The sequence below is a fragment of the Gekko japonicus genome, unplaced genomic scaffold, assembly GCF_001447785.1.
Source record: "Gekko japonicus isolate JY-2015 unplaced genomic scaffold, Gekko_japonicus_V1.1 scaffold1438, whole genome shotgun sequence".
NCBI classification, from domain to species: Eukaryota; Metazoa; Chordata; class Lepidosauria; order Squamata; family Gekkonidae; genus Gekko; species Gekko japonicus.
This window is the reverse complement of record NW_015172047.1, coordinates 116,799-137,866: the sequence shown is the minus strand read 5'-3', so window position 1 is coordinate 137,866 and position 21,068 is coordinate 116,799. Positions and strand designations below refer to the sequence as shown.

Below are 21,068 nucleotides of genomic sequence, written 5' to 3'. Positions count from 1 at the left end.
TGCCATGTTCATGTCATTTTTACACACAAACACCACAAAAATGCATTCATTTTAACAGGGAAGATTCAGCATAGGGTAAGAGAAACTGTTGCAAAAATAAAGAATCGTGGTCTGTTTCTCTCAAGGGATAAGCAAAATTGAAAACAAGGCTATATTCATTGACCCAACAGGCTTGCAAAATCTGGTCTTGTCCCTACTTTTTTGTCAAGATGAAAAGCTATAGGCAGCAAAGCCAAAAATGCTGTGAAGTACCAAACAGAATGGAAATTTCCTGCAAAACACAAAATTCCTTGTCAACATTTTGGACTGCATTTGTAATCCTTTCATTGCTGTCAGCTGGGAGATGGTCAGTTATCATAACTGGCCTACTTGGATGGCACAGATGTATTGCTTCATGGAAACATTTTGACACAGAGCCCTGCTAACGAGATGTGGACAATTTCTCCTCTTGGCATTGGTTTGAATCTAGCTCAGGTCAGTAGCACTCAACAGCCACAGCTATTGAACGGCCATATGTGGGCTTATGTAAAAGCAAGGACCTCCAATTAGTTCCATTATCATTACAGCTGGAATGAAGACTTGTTGAAAAGCAAATCGAAGTATCGGCCCTGGTTGCAGCCTACTAGAGCTCACCTCAAAGTAAGCAGTTCTCCCAAACAGTCTCCATGTTCTTTTCCCCTTAGTTAAGTGCCAGCCCCACACCAGGAAAGCTGCCTATGCTAAATCAGGTCAAGGGTCTAAGTTTCCACCAAGTGTTCAAATACTTTTAAAAGACAGGAGAGGTGGAGACACTGTTGACAGTAATCCTTGTCTTTCTAAATTTTGATATAACATTAAAACAAACTGAACTAGACAAGGTATACATTTTATTTCTTATTTTTTTTAATCATGCCTCCTTTCCAGGAAGCTCCATGAGGTGGCTTACAAAATAAAAATAATAAAAACAACACATTAAAAGATATTGATTAAAATCTCGATTAAAAGTGTTTTGGCCTGGAGCCTAAAAGAAAGTAACACAGATGCCAAGCTAGCTTCAAGGGGAAGGGCCTTCCATGATCGACTTCCCACAACTGAAAAAGCCCTGACCTTGGGCCAGTCATGTGCTCTTGGCCTGACCTACCCATGGGGTGGTTGTGCAGATCAAATGGAAGTGATCAGAACAATGCAAGACCTTTTGAGTACCCATTTTGGGGGGGAGAGACAGAAAGAAAGACCACCAGATGGGAAAAAAATTATAGGTGGAAGTCTCCTTGGAGCAGCAATGCCATCATTGGAGTCAGGAAAGGGGAAAAGAGACCAAAGTAAGAACAAAGGGCTCCATTTGTTGCAACCCTAGGCAGAGCTATCCCAGTCTAAATCCACTGATTTCAACTGGCTTAGAGCAGAGTAACTCTGCACAGGATCCTCTCTGTTAAGTAATCTGTGGACATCACTGCAGTACAATCCTGAACACATTTACTCAGAAGCAAGCCCCACAGCCACAGTGCTGTTTGCTCTTGTGTAAATATTTATCACAATTCCCTTGTATAGATCTATGGTACAGCTGCATTTCTGAGAACAGGAAGGACTTATTTACTCAAAGAGTAATTAATTTGTGCAACTGACTGCCACTAGGTCTACTGATAAACACTAAAAGGGAGATTTGGCAGACTCATGGAAGACAATTCCATCAAAGCCACAATGACTAATTGGAAGCTCCCAGTCCAAAGACAGCAACCCTCTGAATACTAGTGAAGGGAGGGGTAACTACAGGAGGAGGCCTGGCTGCTACACTCTCCTTGTAGACCACCTGGAAGCACCTTGTTGGCCACTGAAATGGAAAATTGTACTAGACTGAACACAGGTCTCATTCAGCATGGCTGCTCTTATGTTCATATGTACAGGGTTGCAGCCTTAGGTTCAGTCAACGTCCATTGCTATAGTGGCAGCCAGTGTTCCCTCTAAGCCGAGTTAGTGTGAGCTAGCTCACAGTTTTTTAGCCCCTGGCTCACACATTTTTGTCTTAGTTCAGGAAGGCTGGCTCCAGAGCAAACTAATCTATGCAGCAGCCAACTAATCTATGCAGCAGCAAACTAATCTATGCAGCAGCTCACAACTTTAATGCAAGTAGCTCACAAAGTAGAATTTTTGCTCACAAGACTCAACAGCTTAGAGGGAGCACTGGTGGCAGCTTTAGCCATGTGCTTAAATTCCACCCATGGAGATCAACAGGGTTTCAAAGTGCTCAGCCTTGGCTGGGGATCGTGCCCATGATTAGCACTACCACCGCCACTGAAGTCAAAAGCCACACTGCTACACAAATCCAATTTGAAACACTCAGAATATAATCTTATAGTTGTTAATATTTAAAGCAAACTCTAAATATTGAGTATTCCCCTTAAATATTTAACAGTATGAAGTCTTTGCTAGGATTTTAAAACCAAGGGAATAGCAGGACCGAGTCTTGTTAAAGAGGATCTTTTAAACACCAGATTCCCATATATAGCAACAACTGCAGGATGACACTTTATGGCTCCATTGGTGTTAGATTAATGATGCTTATCTCCCACAGTGACAGGAGAAATGAACTCCCTATAAGGCCTTAGATGGGAAGATTGCTGTTGATTAAACTGAAGAATGGGGAGGAGGCACACTGGGCTGTTCTTTAACACCAAGAGAGTATCCCTGTGGTGAGCAGAGCTTATTTATTTATTTGAAAAATATCTACCCTGCACTTCCAGGAAACACAATCTCAGAGACCCAGTGTGGTGTAGCTGTTGGAGTCTCAGACTACAACCACAGAGGACCTGCCACAAAAGCTCACTGGGCCAGTTTCTCTCTCTCTCTCTCATTCTAACCTATCTCAGGGGGCTCTTGTGAAAATAACAGAGGGTGGAGAGGACTATGTCCATCACCTGAAACTCCTAGGAAGAAGGGTGAGATAAAAGTCTAATAAGCAATTATTAGGTTGCGGTCACATGTGCCAGTTGAAGCGGAGGGGTAGCGAGGCTACTCCCTCTGGAGGAATTTGACACGCAGTTGTGAGATGCAACTGCAGGTGAGTCAGGGTTTTTTTGCCGTTTATTTCCCTTGCACATAAAGAATCACACCTCCGCACTGAGGGCCCCCTATGGAGTATGCGATGATGCACATACTGCAAAGGGGGGGGGGAAGAATGGCACTGAGCTGGGATGGCCTAATCAGACCATCCCGACAGCATGCACGCATGCTTGTGTGATCAGACAGGGGAAAGTGTGTCCGTGGCCCATCGGAACCCATTTACTATCAGAATTTCCCCAGTGTCTTTTTACTCTGATTCCATAGCGGAGCAGCACAGTTTGCCGACAACTTCGGGACACTTCCCAGATGTTGCTGTCTGATCGCACCCTTTAGATCCACCAGGCATTCGTGCCTGGCTCGTGTGATCGCAGCCTTAATAATAAAAATGCACTAGGTAGATATCTGAATTTTAGTAACCTTACCTTTGTTCCAGGGCAGCCCACTTTGACCTCAAGACAACCCCGTGAGGTAGGCTGGACTGAGAGAGTGTGACTGGCCCAAGAACACTCAGTGAGCTTCACTGCAGAGTGGGGATCTGAACCAGAGTCTCCTTGGTTCTTGGCTGATGCTCTAACCACTACACCATACTAGACCTCAAAGGCAGCTATGGAAGGGAGTACCTAGACCTAATTCAAGGGTGTGGTCATGTGACGGGAAATGATGTGGCTTTAAGTCATCATAATTAACACATTCAGAGTCTTTAAAAAAGAAAGAACCCCCTCCTAATGACTTCCTTTACCTTTTCGACGTGCAGAGGGCGTCCATCTTTGTTCCACTTGACCAGGGTTACCGGTGGCTCTGCCTCAACTGGACAGCGAATGTATCCATGTATCCCAACAGGAACGTATATGATGGGTGGCATGTTCACCACACGGGCAGGATCTGGAACAGAGAAACAGCACATTTAGAATTTCAAGTCTGACCGCTCTTTTAGCTGCCAGCTAAGCATACCCACGTGGCCTTCTTTCCATTGCATCCAGCTGGAAAGGGGGTTAGTAATGTTTTCATCATACCCCCAAATGCTAATTCAGTAACATTCACAACTCCCTGGCCTCCAAAGACCATTATCCTTGCGTTCATTATCTCCTTCAGATCCATTAGAGCAACACTTAGCATGTACATGGGGGCTTTAGTTATTGAAAACGTTTTATCTCGATCTATGCTAAGCTCCAGGAACACATTTTTTCCCCAAGACCAGCAAGTGCATGTACAACTCAATTTTTTCTCTCCGTTATCAACAACAACAAATGCTTGCTTTTATTTCTGAAAAGGAGAAATTCTTCCCACTCAACAGTTAGCAACCTGCACCATTTCTAAGGTCTTTTCTGCAAAAAGGAGGGGTAGATACAAATTAAAGCACTATTGTGGGAGTGGGGAGAAATGGGCAGTCACTTCAGTGCATTTCATTAGAAGTTGCCTACCAGAAATTTTTGACAAAGATTTTGAAGGCCTCCTTGGGGGCTAAGAACTTTGAGGGAAACAAAGAAAGAAAGAAAGTTAACTGAAGGCCCCAGTCACATGGGAGGTTTTGGCCCGGAAGAGGGATGGATCGGGGGCGCAGCAAACGGGCGTGATCACACCGCAACATCTGGGAAACGGCGCACACCCGTCCCCAATCCGTCCCTTCAGGCCGAAAACGTGAATTTTTAAAAAAATCTAGGAAATAGTAGCACCTACCTGAAACACCGCAGCAAGCGCGGCCGTGGGATCGCCAGCGCACCCGTCTTCAGGAGCATTCGAGGCTCCTGGCCGAACTGCGCATGCGCACACATGCGCAGCCGGCTGCCTCGCTCTCCCTTCTGTGGCTTCCCCCCCGGCATCTGATCGTGCCGGGGAGCAACTGCGCGGCGGCTCAGGGGATTTGTCTGATCCCGCCGCCGCGTGTCTTTTTTGGTGCGGCTCTAAAAAACCGCACTTTGGCCGCGTCAATTTCCCCCGTGGGGCCGAAAATGAGCAAATTTCTTATTCTGGATGGGTGAAGCTGTCCAATTTTGCCTAAAAGATGAATAGGGGAGAAGCCTAAACATTCGCTGAGTGTTCCTAATTTTTGACCCCTACACAGCTTGTTCATTTAGGATTGTCAATCTCCAGGGGGCACCCATCTTCAATAACAACTGATCTACAGACAACAAAGATCATTTCTCCCGGAGAAAACGGATGCTTTGGAAGGTGGACTCTGTGACTTTAGACTCTACTGGTCCTCCCCCTAAAACCCTGCCCTCTCTAGGCTTCAGGAATTTCCCAACCCAGAGTGGGCAACCCTATGTTCAATTCCAGGCGAAGCAAACCTTTAGTGCTCATTCCTGCCCGTCACAAGTTCAGCAGCGCTTCCTGGGGTACATTGTGAGTACATCTAAGCTGAAGAGGCCCCAGTTGTGACATACAGTCTATTGAAGGTACTGCCATCATTGGAGGTTTCTTTTCCTTTACCTCAAAGGCATTTTTGCTTATACCTTGGGAAATACTAATAGTGTGGTAATTGTTACAGCCGAGAGCTAGACAAAGGCAAAAATCAACTTTAACATAAACAAAGTCTTCAGGAATCTGGATTTATGATATCTGGATTTATGATACCTGTACTTGATTGAGCACCGTTGTTTTTAAGTTTTATTATAATTATTGTTTTATATGTTTTAATTATGGCACGGCTAATTACCTTGCCCTCGTTAGCTGCCCTGAGGGTGGGATACAAATGTGAAAAATAAATAAGAGGAATGAAAAGAAATTATCCCTAAAAACTCTCTCTCTCTCTCTCTCTCTCTCTCTCTCTCTCTCTCTGTGTGGGGGGGGGGACGTCAAATTGCTTCCAATTTAGGGTGAGCCTATGCATTAATGTCCTCCAAAATGTCCTGGCGTTAACAGGGATACAGTGGCTTGTCTATTTTTGCTCAACATGCACCTTCCTTGGCTTTTCAACCAAGCCTTTCAGGCGGGTTTCCCTTCACTGACATCTCTTCAACTTCCCATTTCTCCAACGGCCTCTAACCGACAAACAGCCTTGGAATGTTTAAACTTCAACCAATCAGGTGCCTAGCTTTCCCCAATGGACCAATCATTGGCAAGCCAAGCAGTAACCCATCCCCTTTCAGTTCTAGCCCCCTTCTTATAAACTCCGTCTCTCATCTGAAATTTTTAATTAATCCTTTTATACCTTACTTTGGGTTGCTGAAACTAAAACCCTCATTTTGTTACAGTGATGGCCTGTACTGTGCCTTGTCAGGTAGAAACCAAGAGATTGTGCTCACACTTTAGGGTTATCATGTCCCCCCGGCAAGGGATGGGGGCTAGGGTTGCCATCTCCAGGTTGGGAAACTCCTGGAGATTTGGGGATGGAGCCTGGGGAAGGCTGGGACCTCAGTGGGGTGCAGTGCCACAGAGCCCAAGCATCCATTTTCTCCAGAGGAATTGATCTCGGTGGTCTGGAGGTGAGCTGTAAATCTGGGGGATCCCCGGGTCCCACCTGGAAGCTGGCAGCTCTATTACACTTCCAGAATGCTGAGGTAGTTAGCCAAGTCTGCCACTCCCCCGTTTCCATCCCCCTCCCTGTTTTACAACACATCAATATCTGTCTGGTTGCCAACCTCCAGGTGGAGCCTGGAGAGCTCTAGGGTTACCAACTGCCAGGTGGAGCCTGGAGATCTTCTGCTATTACAACTAATCTCCAGGTGACACAATATCAGTTCACCTGAGGAAAATGGCTGCTTTAGACATTGGGCTCTAAGGCACTCTGCCCCAAACCCTGCCCCCCTCAGGCTCCCCCTCCCCAAATCTCCAGGTATTTCCCAACCTGAAGCTGACAACCCTACAGATCTCCCAGAATTACAACTGATCTCCAGACAACAGAGATTCAGTTCCCCCTGGAGAAAACAGCTGCTTTGGAGGCTGGGCTCTATGGAATCGTATCTCACTGAGGTCCCTCCTCCCCCCAACCCCCACTCACCCACCCACCCAGGTTCTACCCTCAAATCTCCAGGATTTTTCAAACCCACAGATGGCAACCCTAACAAAACAGGTTTCCCATTTTCTCCAGCAACTATGAGTAGGAGATAGGACTGTGGCAGAACATTTTTTTAAAAAAGCAATTGCTTTGCTTGAGCAGACCAGGTATAGCCTTAGTGCCATATCAGTTCTCACTCTGCTCAGGCCCGGCCAGACTTAAAAAAACAAAACAAACACACACACAAATGAAAATATATGTGTTAATCTCTTTCAACAGTTAGAAAAAGAAACGAGAGCCCTATGTACACAGGGTTGCCAACCTTTAGGAGGGGTTTGGAAACCTCCAGGAATTACAACTGATCTCCGGATGACAGAGATCAGTTTCCCTGGAGAAAACTGCTGCTCTGGAGGGTGGCATTAGATCCCACCGAGCTCCTCCCGCCGTGGAATCGGGCCCTGGGGGGAACTCCGCCCCCCGAGGTGACGCAACCACGTCGCTCACGTTGGGGACGTGGCCCGGATCGTCGGAGGGAAAACTCTATGGTTTTCCCTCCGTCGATGGCCACGCCCCCAACGTGATCGACGTAGCGCGTCACTTCTGGGATCTGCTGGCAGCGCGCGCGCATCGGAGACGAACTCCCAGAGCCGAGCGACGCTCCCCCGCCGGTAAGTTTATACAACTTGGCAACCCTAGCTGGCAACCCAATATGTACACACTTAAAATGGACTGATAGTAATGTCCTCTTCCCCAAGGAATCCTGGGAACTGTAGTTTTAGGGACACTAACAAAGGCTTCTCATCACCCTCACCAAACTGCAGTTCTCAGAACTCCTTGAGGAAAACTACAACCTTTGTATGTATATTAGTAGTGTTGATATGGAGACAGAGAACTTGTGTAAAATAGGCACAATTGTCTCAAATTATCTGCCTGAGAAGAGAGAAATATGCCGTCATTGAAGGGGGACAAAAAAGCCTGTGAAAGCTGTCACAATACGGTTCTTCAATTGAAGGCACTAGAAAGAAGAATCCATTTTCAGTCACATTATTTAATATAATTTGCTTTGTGGCTGTTGTTCTTAACCCAGAGGTCTCACTATTGCTCAAAAGAAAAGACCTGCAACAGTTAGGACACTCAGTGAGCCAATGTGGGAAATAAATAAATAATGTTAACTGGAAAAAATAAATAATGCTAACTGGAAAACCTCTCTCTTTAAAGAAGGAAAGGTAGTGGGAGGACCTACAGCCATATGCTAGAAGACTGCTGCTCCGGAAAGGACCTTCTGAGCGACAAAATGCAGCAGAGAACAAGGGTTGCCAGTCTCCAGGTGGTGGAATTACAACTCATCTCCAGATGACAGAGATTAGTTCCTTTGGTGAAAATGGCTGCTCTAGAGAGCAAACTCTACCCTCCCCAGGATCCACCCCCAAATCGCCAGAAATTTCCCAACCCAGAAATGGCAACCGTAGAGGGAACCCAGAGAGCGTAACCGGAAGCACCAATAAAGCCGTACAACACCTTGTATGGCCACCTTAGTCCTATTGTCAGAACAGGCTGGACCACTTCAGAATGAAGCAGATTGTCTGGACTCCACTCTGGTTTCAGGGCTGTTTATGGAACTGAAACCTCCTACTGGACAAACAGGTGTCAGTGGTGCCCAGGGGTGTCCTTTACTGGCTTTGGCGGTGAACCCACTGCAGCCCTTCCTGGGCAGGAAAGACAATAGCTAGATTAGATATGGCAATGTGCTTTACGTGGGGCTGCCCTTGAAGACTGTCCAAAGGCTACAGTTGGTATAGAGCGCTGCCGTCAGAATGATGACTGGAGAAGGTCATATGGATCATATCACGCCAGTCTTGTTGGCTCCCGATTTGCTTCTGGGCCCAATTTAAGGTCCTGGTATTGAATTTATAGCCCTATACGGCTTGTGGCCAGCATACTTGAAGGACCTCCTACTCTCATAACCTACCTCACCACCCCAGCTGTGTTTGGAGGCTCTGCTTCAGGTGCCCCCTCCATCTGAGGCTAGACAGCTAGCAGCCTGAGGATAGCCTTCTTCGTTGTGGTTGTGGCCCCAAAAGTTTGGAAGACCCTCCCCTGTTGTCTTCCGCAGAAGAAGCCTTTTTTGTTGCTGTTATTTGGCATCCCCTCACTCAGTCTTAGCAGCCCTCCTCCCTGTCTGTGTGTTTTATGTATTTATGTTTCAGCGTTTTATACATTTTAATGCCTTTTAATGTACTTAATGTTTTGTTTTAAATGTTCATCACCTTGGGGATCCTGGATTAGATGGAAAAGCAGTGTGAATATTATATCAGTCTATCAATCAACAAAATGGGTGCAGCACTCAAGCAAGGGGGGGCACTGAGTGGAAAAAGCCTTTCCCTTACGCAAGACGCTTTCTGTCGGGGGAAGGCTCCTTCGGCAAGAGAAAAGTGCTTCTGCCAGTGGCACCTATGAAACTGAAGTTGCCCACTCTGTCCTGCACCCGACTTCCACGAATAGAGCACCACACCAATAGAGCCTCCAATGCAAAGGCCGTGGGGGCTCTTGGTTCCAGGCATGTTATTTGGGTCCACAATATAGTCCCAGAACCCAGACCTTGTGTGTATGTTTCGTAGCCCACAGATTCTAAAATGTGTCAGGAAATTTGTCAAATTATAGTCACGAAAACATTTATATGACCCTTTTCTCATGGCTCAAGGCAGTTTACAAATCCAAATATTTTTTCAAAAAATACAGTTTAAAAAAACCCCCAAACCCTCCTCCCTATAAAAACCCATGCTGCCTACACCCCAGGAAAAGCCCTAGCAAATAAAATGATCTTGCAGAATCTCCTAAACACCTCCAGAGCTGGCAACACTAGAGAACAAATGATCAACTTTGGCCCCGGTCACACGGAAGGTTTTGGGCCGGGAGAGGGACGGATCGAGAGCGCAGCAAACAGGCACGATCTCACCGCAACATCTGGGAAGCGGCGCGCACCCGTCCCCGATCCAGCCCTTCAGGCCGAAAATCCGCTGTTAAAATAAACCACCTACAGAGGTGGACTTACCAGAAAGGCCGCGGCCAGCGCGGCCGTGGGATCGCCGGCGCGTCCTTCTGCCGGCGCATCCGAGGCTCCCAGCTGAACTGCGCATGCACACACATACGCAGCCGGCTGCCTCGGCCTCCCGTCGGTGGCTTCCTCCCCGGCAACTGATCGTGCCGGGGAGCAACGGCGCGGCGGCTCAGGGGATCTATGTGATCCCGCCGCCGTGTGTCTTTTTTGGTGTAGCTCTGAATAGCGACACTTTGGCCTTTCCCTCTCTTCCTGGTTCGGCGGTTGTTCCAGAACCCTGTATTTATTTCCTTTCTTTCTCTAGCCACCTTCTGTGGAGCTTTGGGCGGGGAGAGAAAAGCAAAGAAAAAAAGCATCAGTGATTCTCAGAGTCAAACAGAGAATGATTGAATGACAGCACCATTGTCAGGGATTTGGGGTTTCTCTGTTGTTATGATTGATGGGAACATAAACAAGTCAAAAGGCAAGGAATAATCCTCATTATTCTGGTTTTAGAGGGTTTGCTTATTTGTTGCTTTTCTTTCGCGTCTCCAGTTCTGATGGCCTGCCGGGGACAAAATGAAAGAGGAAAACCAAGACTACAGAGGTATTAAAGATTAAAAACAGAATGATTAAAATCCATAAAAGAGCTCTGTGTATTCCCTCACTGCAGAGCTCGGGAGGCGTTCAGCATGTGAATTTTTAGCCAGTCTTCCGTTGACTGCGACTCCCCCCTGCCCCCTCCGTGCCACACTTTGCAAGCAGCCGACGACCATCGAGGAGCACGCATTTATCAAGGTCATCCACTGTAGACTGTGGCATCGTAACCCAAATTCAGATCCAGAGTGGAATTAAAGACTTGATTTGTATACATGCAGTTTAGCACCATGTCTTAGGAAATGTAAAGAGAGGGGGGGGGGGGGGGGGGGGGGATTGGTAACAGGACACTAAGCTTTTTCACTTCTAGGTCACTGGACGGAGTCGAGCTCAGTTGATTAATGGCCCACCAAAAGCCGTCACCATCTGACAGCTACTTGGACCAAGTCGCACAAGACAGCTTCCACTCCAGGCAGGCAAAACAGATTGGGGGGGGGGGGGGAGGAAGCACCCAAGAAAATCAGAGCCCAAAATGGGTCTCCCTCCAGTCTTCCCTCCAAGTTTAGCTGTGGATTCTAATGGTGCCAAACACCAAACATCGAACTGTAATGAAAGATTCTGTATTCAGTCAAGAGACTGAAAGCCTGCCATGGGACCATGTGTCCTACCCATCCTTCCTCTTGTCTTCCCCCGCCCTTCCGGAGTTGACTCCAGCCATGATATCATCTTGCATCTGTGCCAAGGTTAACACTAACCACAGTTAGCCTCTACCCAGGATCTGCAATCTAAAGGGGCCGTTCAGACACATTCCGAAGCGGTCAAAGTCAACACTGTGCAAATCCATTGAAGAAGCCTTCAGGATATTAAAACAGTGGCACAAATTAGCTCCAAAGATCTACTTAGACTACAGACACACCCAGTTTTAGGTCAATTTAATTTTCATCAATGACCACCTCCCAGTTCCTCCCACGGGAACTGTACCACGGTCTGACTCCGCAGAAGACAGCTGCATGTGAGTTCAGATTTCTCATGTTCACAGCGACAACGGAATTTCCACGCCATTGTTTCCCCTGCACTTTTCTTGCCTCTGTCCCTTGCTGCTACCATTTCTCCCTCCACCCCCTGGTGTTGCTAGAGGTCTACAGCAGTTCTTTGGTGATGTGAGGTGGGTGGGTGCAGCTACAGTGACTGAGGCAAGGGAAATGGCACCAATGAGGGTGGAAACAGCAAGAATGGACACCTTCCCATCCACCTAGCATTCAAAGGTGTTTTTGCCATGGTCTTTCCCAAAATAATGTACCAAACCAGGTGGAAGCAGGGAGACACAGAAGCCAGACAAAAAGAGGACAATATCACGGAGATGCTCCTGAAAAGAGTGCTGCAATAAGGAAGCTAAGGCGGGAGATGCCTAAACTGCTCCCCCAAATTCCCAGTATTTTCCAGGAAGATGATACAGCTAATAAACCAGTTTAAGCATGTGCTGCAGGTATGCCCATTCGACTTCAGAGAGAATGTGAGTCAGAATAAAAACTGGCCATTAAAACCTTGCATCACACGCTGGCTTTCTGGTTTGGAACCCCTCTCGTGATTTATCACTGACAAGTTGTCCAGAGAATGGTGTAAAGCATCACAAGGCAGGTGTTGCCCCTGAAGCTAAGCACCTGTAACCTACCTGAATAGGAGACAGCATGGCAGCCATATTCGAGCCACACCAACCATATCAGAGTAAGAGCAGCATTTGTGTAACAATTAAAAACAACACACACACACCCTGACCCTTCCGCTTTGCACCAAGGCAGGCAAACTGTACAACTGAGCCCTCCAGACTGATTTGACAAGTGTTATTGGGATTTCTCGTCTTTAGCTGGGCATTTGCAAGCGCTGCAAAAAAAGAGGGGGGGGAGGGTAAAACTGTGCCCAGCACAGGCCTGCAGGAAGCTGCTTTTGTGAAGAGCACCTCGCAGATCGGTAGCCCCGAAATACAACAAATGATAAAGTCAAAGCTGATGGGCACGTCTCCTGCCTAGGCGAGGAGTGGCAGATTAACCCTCCCCCGAGACATCTAATACTGACATGATACTCCACTTTGAAGCATCTGCTGCCTGATTCGATATGGCAGAGCTAGGTAGCGTCGCATTAAACAAAGCAATTAACCCAGCAACTGTACCAATCAGCCGACGTCTCACAAGTCCCCGTAATTTAGCACGATCTATTCTCAAGTCTCTGGCACTGCCGCTGTGTCAACCCAGTTACTGCAGCGCCTGTAAAAAGTTACAAGGAGGCCGTACGGGGATAACATCAGCCCCATTTCTCATGCTGAGAAGAGCTGAACTATGGCCAGATATGGCCACGCATTTCTTAACCCATCGGCCCCAGACAAACGCACTCACATTGCACCGTCAAGTAGGCGGAAGCAGATGGCGAGCGGCCGAGGCTGTTGCTTGGGATGCAGGTGTATTTCCCGGCATCATCCGGCTTGACTCGGAAGATGATGAGCGTCCCATCGATCAGGATCCGCACCCTCAGCTTTAGGTCACTAGAAGGGAACAGGAGCAAGGAGAGGAGAAGTGGGGGAAAGGATAGAGGGAGAAAAGGAACAAATACATGGCTCCGCACCTGAGATGGTCAATGGTAGGTCACGTTTACCAGTGGCCTGGACAACCAAAGCACTTGGCTGGGTGTGGAGGAATGTTAGTTCACAGGAGCATAGGCCACAGCTGAAGAGAGGGGGCTTTCTCATCCAGAACACGTCAGAGATTCACGAAAGATGCAGCAGGAACTCAGTTGCAGGCCACCTGATTCTGAGTCAGGGTTCAAGCACAGCAGAAGAGCTCCCTTGCTACGCACGTCAAAACAGTCCCAGCGAACAAACTGCATTGAAGAGCTTTAGTTGGCCTTGGATACCTTGACTGCCTGGTCAAGCGCAGGAAGTGGTTTATCTTGGGCGTGGAGCTCAACTGAATGGCCACCCAACACCTAGGGTGTCCTCCAAGATTTCTTCCATCATTATCTCCATTGACCAAGGCAAACCACCAAAATTCTCCTTCCAACAGGACCACACAATGTTACTACAAAGACAGCTCTCCCCAGCCCGTAGCTACAGTGGGGCATCTCGGGCGCCTGGCCCCCCCGACTTCCTGCCAAGGCCCCACAACTTCCATCCAGCCCCCGGGGGCCCCAGCTCTCTGGACCACCCAGAGGACTACCGACGGCACTCTGGGCTGCCCAGAGGACTCCCCACCACCGCTCCTTCCACAAGCGTGGCTTGCTTCCCCGCGCAGGCAGGCAGAGTGCGAATACCGCAAAAGTGAGTTTTTAAATTTTTTAATCTTATTTTGTGACGTCAGTGCCCCCGGACTTAATTAAAGGCCCCCCAAATTACACAGTCCTGGCTACGGGCCTGTGCTCCCCTCAGGTGAAAAGAACGCCAGCAGTAAAAAGGGAACAACTCACTGTGGAACAGTTATGTCACAATCACAGCAGAGTCTTTCCTCTGCCGGACAACAACTGTGCCAACATGCACAGGAGCCAGAATCTCACAGGAATGCAGAATCCAGGCGTGGATTTTGCAAGAAATCTGCGTAACCTCCATCCTCGTCCCTTTCCTTCTCAACAAAACCCACTCAAGTCTGGCAATCCCACCACAATGCTTCCTTGTTCATACCCTTCCAAGGACGTTTTCCACAGTGGAAGAACACTGCATTGGAACTGGGCTGAAAAGGAAGTCCCAGGGGGGTCAGCTACACTCGTCTGACTAAGAAAAGGAATGCTCTGAGTCTTTAAGGACAACAGCTCTTCCCAGTGGGGCTGGATTATCGAGGATGCCAAGTGCTCCAAAGAGCGGAGGAGCTCCAATACATGGCAGCTCCTGCTGCGCTTTAATTATTTGAACTTCCCAGCATGAAAAGCATCCTCTGCTTGTTCCCTGAAGTAGATTTCTTGAACATTCTCCACCGCCTATCCTATGTCGGCTGTTTCCTTATCTCAAGACAGAGCAATACTGCTCATGTTTCCAGCTGTGGGGGAAATCATGAACAATACCGGTAATCTTCACCAGAACAAAAAGACAAATTATTTCCTGGAATGCAAAAGATTAGCACATTTAATTGTGGTTTTCATGGGATAAAAAAAAACGCACTTTGTCAGATGCATGAAGTGGTTTGCTACACTGATATGTACATGGTGAGGTCTTCTAGTAAACCAGGTTTTACAAATCAGAAGTCAGTCTTGGGAATCCAGACTCCCTCCTTCCTCTCTTTTCCTTCATCAAAGGATTCCCCTGTTCCTTCCCTTAACAATGATTTAGAGTTGCACGTACACCATTTACCACAGTTGACTCGAACACCCAAGGGAATGATGGTTAACAGCAACCAGGGTGGTCTCAAAAGCAAAAACCTGCAGCCGGCTTGCAAACCATGGTTACAAGGAAGCCTGACATTGGTTGCTATTTACTGCTGAATCACATTTTGCTCTGATAAAGGATGAGTGAATTTGCTCTGGAAGGGCAAAGCCACTCCCAAGGCCAGCTCCAGGGAGGGAAGGCAGACCATCAGTCAACAGAAGCTAACAAGGATTGGTACTTGAATGGGAGACCACCAAGGAAGTCGATGCAGAGGAAGGCAATGGCAACCCATCTCTGCATCTCATTTATCTCGAAAGCCACTTGCTGGGACCACCAGAAGTCGACTGTGACTTGATGGCACGTGCCTACGTGACACCAGCTCCTATTCCAAAAACTGAGATTTGCAGGAAGCCAAATTGATACCTGCATACAGCACCTATTTCACATTTCTGGGATGACAAAAGAGCCTTTACCTGGAAATGAAGGCACTGAGACATGTGCTGAATGAATACATCTGGCTTTGACATTTCCCTTCGGACCTGTTAAAAACATTTGCTACTAAAAGTCAACATTCACAAAGTTCCTGACATTTGTGGTAAGATATTCATGTCATTCCAGCTACGTATCACACGCCCCAGTTTTGGTAACCAGGCATCTAACGAAACAACCTTTAGGCTACATGACATATGCTTATGGCACAATAAATCTGTTAGATTTTAAGTAGCCACAGCATCTTCTGCCGTCCAAAGGTTTCGTCACAGGGTGAGATGGACAGTAAGTGGGGCTGCGAACATATAACTGTAGCTCTTGTACCTGCTTTTGTACATGAACAGCAGCAATTGAGAATGCACAGGTTACAGGTTCAGGACAAGACAGAGGCCCAGAATATCGCTGAACCGCTGCCCCAAACAATCTCCTTTAATCTGTTCTCTGCTGCTGAGCTGGCAAAGAAACCCCACAACCCCGGGCCTTAGCTCACTTCTTAAAGTAGACGTTCTCCTCCTCCCAGTACCAAGTGTAGGTCAGGTTGCCTGGATATGCCTCGGCCTGGCAGGTGAACATTGCATCCTGGGAGATGTTGACTGTGATGTTCTCTGGAGGGGAAACGATGAAAGGCGGCCCTGCGGGAGAGCGGAAGACAAACAGTTACCTCAGCCTCTGAAAAGGAGAAGATGAGCTCATAGCCCGGCACGCACAGCAATGGCGCAGGGAAGACCAAGACGAAGAACAGCTGAACAGGCGCTGCCATGGAATGAGAGAGAACCTGCCTCCCCCAACACAAGCTCAGCATTCTGGCCAGGTCCCATGAGGCAAGGAAGCCATTCCCATAATTCCCCTTTCCAATGATAGGCCGGCTCAAGCTGTAGTGCTGGGTTCTTTGAAAACTAGATTACCCACTAGCCTTTTCCAGGAGGCAGCACAGTAGTTACAAGGTAAAGGTAAAGCTAAAGGTTCCCTTGCTCGAAAGCCAGTCGAATCCGACTCTAGGGTTGCGGTGCTCATCTCTGTTTCAAAGCCGAAGAGCCAGCGCTGTCCGAAGACGTTTCCGTGGTCATGTGGCCGGCATGACTAAACGCCAAGGCGCACGGAACGCTGTTACCTTCCCACCGAAGTAGTACCTATTTATCTACTTGCAATTTCTTGCTTTCGAACTGCTAGGTTGGCAGGAGCTGGAACTAGAGACGGGAGCTCACTCCGTCATGCGGCACACTCGGGTCTCGAACTGCTGAACTACCGACCTTCCCCAGCCTGCAGTTCAGCGTCTTAACCACTTGAGCCACCGCAGCTCCAGTAGTTACAAATCTAGCCCCAAATTAGGAAGTCGTCCAGCTCAAATCTCAGCTCGGCCACAGGCTTGGTGATTTGGGCAAGCCCTTGTGTCATAGCCGTAACCTTCCCCCATCCCCATGTGCAATACCAAGGTAATACTGTCCTACCATACAAGGGTGTTGTAATGTTCACAGATATGCTACTATGTGAACTGTGTAAGATGCTAAAATGCTTTATTGTTCTTATTACTACTACTACCACTCCAATTTCTGAGTCTGGCAAAGGACTGTTTTTAAAGTGTTTTCCAGATGTAAAGCAGTTACTGCAGGAATGTTACAGCAGCAATTAGATTGGGCCCCAGAGCTAGATGAAGCTGCTTTGAGCCAAGAGGAAAGGCCCCACATATGCAAATAAATAAATACTTAATAAGTAAAGCGGCGATCCTAAGACCCGGAAGTTGATCCATCAGATCGTCAGAGCTCCATAGGAATCTCAGAAGCTGTATTTCTTTTTCTCTTCCAAGCCTCAAGATGGTGAAGACACCGTTGAACACTCACAGACGGGAGATGCGAAAGGTGCAAAAATGTCCACATCCTCATTCCTGAGGGCCCTAGCTGATTTTACCACAGTCGGCTCTATAATGAGGTGACCTGAGGTGGCCGACCCACTTACCACTTCTGGGGGCACCAACGCCCTGTCCTACTTAGTACTCGCACTACTGTAAGCCAAAAGCCCTGAATTCCTACCCGATTCCTCCGCCTCGTCAGAGCTTACCTACCGTTCCTTGGTCGCCATGGCAATCAAAATGGTGGCCGCACTCTCGTGAGAGGAAGGAATCACGCAAGAGTTCAGGAAGCCCTATAGGGAACTGGGGACTTGTCACATTTTTTAAAAGACAACAGAGGCAGGGAAAAGGTGCTGGCACCAGTGGGGTGTGGGTAGGGTTGTCATCCTCCAGGTGAGGCCTGGAGATCTCCCAGAATTACAAGTGATCTCCAGATTACAGTGATTAATTCTCCCGGAGAAAATGGATGCTTGGGAGGGTGGGCTCTACGGCCTTATAACCCGCTGAGCTCCTTCCCCAGGCGGAGCCCTCCAAATCTCCAGGAATTTCCCCAGCCCAGGTAACCCGAGCTAGAACCCGCTTATTTGACTTTCTCCCAGTCCACGTATCTGTAAACCTCTCCTCTAACACCAGATTTCAAATTAATTTTTTTTTCTGGTCAGCTTTCTTGAGGGATATTTTTAAAAACAATTTTAAAAATAAAATACACTGAACAGCATGGTGAGAAGCAAGCAGTCCAGCAGGTGACGCTTCCCTTAGCCTGCAAATGAAGAGAGCTTCACCTGTGGAATGTCTTCCTGTCATTCAGCCAATAAAAAGTCCAGGAAGCCTGCCAGAAAAGAAAAGGGGGAAAAAACTGGCAACCTGACTTTTTACAGGTATATTGAGGGCTAGCAATATCACCCAGCCAAGGGATGCTAAGAAAGGAAAGTGTGTGTCAGCAAGCCCCTATGAGGCTGTAAACTTTGCCTGTAAAGACTTAACATTATTATCTGTAAACGGTGCAGCATCCCACAGGGGGTGTGAAATCCTAAACGGCACTCTCCAGAGAGCAAAAGTCAAGCAAATACAAATGTCAGTGTGTATATGTTATACACATAAAGAGCAGAAATGGAAGGAAACATCTCACTAAAGATAAGGCAAGGTTATTTTCCCTCCACAGAGTATTTTTATTGGGGGGGGGAAGAAGAGAGATTAAAATGTGGAACTCCCTGCCAGAGGATGTAATGATGGCCACAGGAATAAAAAGCTTGAAAGAGGGATTAGATAGATTCATGGAGGATAAGTCTATCAATGGCTACTAGCCATGGTGACTGAGGGGAACCTCCACATTCAGAGGCACTAAGCCTCTGAATCCCAGAGCCAGGAGGCAGCATCAGGGGAAGTCCTTGGCCTCGATGCCCTGTTGTTGGCCGTCCAGAGGAACAGGTTGGCCACTGTGTGAGACAGGACGCTGAACTAGACGTTTTGGCCAGTAGGCCAAAATAGCATTTCCAGAAGAAAGGAGTGTTACTACTTTTTTGGGGAGGAGGGGGTAACTACTGAAAAAACATATCCAGAATACCTGCCACCCTCAAGTGCAACAATGCAGGCTCTCGGAACAGGCAAATGCTGGGCAAACACCAGGTTGAGCCTGGAAATCCCCCAGAATTACAACTACCTCCAGACTAGGGACCGGTTCCCCTGAAGGAAATGGCTAACCCCACTGAGGTCCCTCTCAAAACACCCAGGTTCCACCCCCCATAAGTCTCCAGGAATCCCCCAAACTGCAGTTGGCAACCCTAACATATAGGTAGAGACAGTCCTACAGAGGGCATCAGGATAACCTATCAACAACACCAGCTATAACAGATGTGAGACAACACAGCCGCCCTGTCCACCAGCCTACAAACTGAGAGTCTGTAGCCTCTCTCCCCATTAGTGGCCTGTCCGCCTGGACAGAAGGGGACCCCACTCACTGGCAGCTGCTGTGCTTACAAAAAAGACCCTCCAAATCCACTTGCTGAGTTGCAGCAACAAGCCTAGCTAGGGAACTTCTGTGGAATTCTTTCTTCCCTCTGTTGCTTCCTTCTCTTCCTCAGCTCCATTTTTAAGATGTTAACTTGCAAATTCCTAATGGTCAACTGCCCTGATTCTTAAGGCTAGGGAGGGACAGAAATATGAATCAATACATAAATAACAGCTCAGACGCTGCCAGCTAAGCAAAGGGGAGGGGAAGGGAACGGGGGGGGGGTCGATACTACATGCAGACACAGCCAATCAATATGAAATCTCTCCTCCACCCCACCCGCCCAGACAAGGTTAGTTTGGCTTCCTTTTGTCTCAAGAACAAGACGATCGAGCCTTTCTCACCAATTTGTCTTCTTCGGGCCTTTCAGCTGCGCTGGCAGCCTTCAGCGTTATTTAAATGTCTGGGGTTTGGACTTAATTCCCTTGTTTACTTATTGATGGCTTTTAAAAAATGGAAGGTTGGAGGGGGGGGGCTAGCTTTCTGGGTAGACGTTGCACGGTAACTTGCAATAGGTAACCTTCAACAGAGACCATTACGTTCTCCCCCTACCCTTTTTGTTGTTGTTGTTCAGTCGCACAGTTGAGTCCGACTCTTTGTGACCCCATGGGCCAGATCATGCCAGGTCTTCCTGTCTTCCGCCGTCCTCTGAAGTTTGCTCAAATTCATGTTCGTTGCATCGATGACACTGTCTGACCGTCTCATCCTTTGCCGTCCCCGTCTTCTTTGACCTTCAATCTTTCCCAGCATCAGGGTCTTCTCCAGTGAGTGCTCCCTTCTCATTGGGTGGCCAAAGTATTTGAGCTTCAGTTTCATTATCTGGCCTTCCAGGGAACAGTCAGGGTTGATTTCTTTTAGGATTGACTGATTGGATCTCCTTGCAGTCCAAGGGACTCACAAGAGTCTTCTCCAGCACCATAGTTCAAAAGAATCTATTCTTCGGCGCTCGGCCTTCCTTATAGTCCAGCTCTCGCAGCCATACATGACTACTGGGAATACCATTGCTTTGACCATGCGGACTTTTGTTGGCAGGGTGATGTCTCTACTTTTTATCATGCTGTTTAGGTGTTCCACCCTTTTTTAGGGGAGTGGAAAAGTTGAGCCCATACAGCAGCATTGCTTTTTTTGTGTGTTATTTTTTCCCCATATGTGTGTGTGTGTGTCTGTGTGCGTGCGTGCACACATTTGAGTGTGTGTGTACCTGAAAGTCCGGGCGACCTCTGGTGACTGACCCCTACTGGGAGCCTGGAGGATATTAAAAGAGGTGGCTGAATAAAGCCTGCCCCCACCTCCCACCTCTGGTATTCCAAGGAAGTCTCCCATCCAAGTACTTGCCAGAGTCGACCCTGCTAGCTTCCGAGATCTGACAAGATCAGGTTGCCTCGGCTATTGAGGTCCGGGCACGCACACACACACACACACATACACACACACTTCTTAACCTTTCTGGCACTGTAACCCCTTGAGTCATTTGAAATGTGGTGTTGGGAGGAGAGTTTTACAGATACCATGGACTACCAAGAAAGACAAATGAGTGGGTTCTAGATCAAATCAAGCCTGAACTCTCCCCAGAAGCCAAAATGACTAAACTGAGAAGACAAGAGTCACTGGAAAGGAGAATCATGCTAGGGAAAGTCGAAGGCAGCAGGAGAAGAGGAAGACCCAACGTGAGATGGGTGGACTCCATCAAGGAAGCCACGAGGGCCCTCCCTTTGCAAGATGTGAGTGAGGCTGCTAACGAGAGGACGTTTTGGAGCAACTTGACAGCACTTC

The 21,068-nt window shown here is 47.8% G+C and overlaps 1 protein-coding gene across 1 annotated transcript in view; it reads right to left on the bottom strand.

The window, feature by feature from the left end:
- The window catches only part of LOC107118399 (protein turtle homolog B-like), a gene marked incomplete at its 5' end in the record, with an annotated part of 109,212 nt that overhangs the window by 58,899 nt on the left and 29,245 nt on the right, over nucleotides 1-21,068 (bottom strand). Inside the window, 3 exons of the mRNA XM_015420727.1 lie at nucleotides 3,779-3,921; nucleotides 13,001-13,146; nucleotides 15,932-16,073. Of these exons, the coding sequence (XP_015276213.1) occupies nucleotides 3,779-3,921; nucleotides 13,001-13,146; nucleotides 15,932-16,073 (431 nt within the window). The remainder of the gene's footprint in view (nucleotides 1-3,778; nucleotides 3,922-13,000; nucleotides 13,147-15,931; nucleotides 16,074-21,068) is intronic.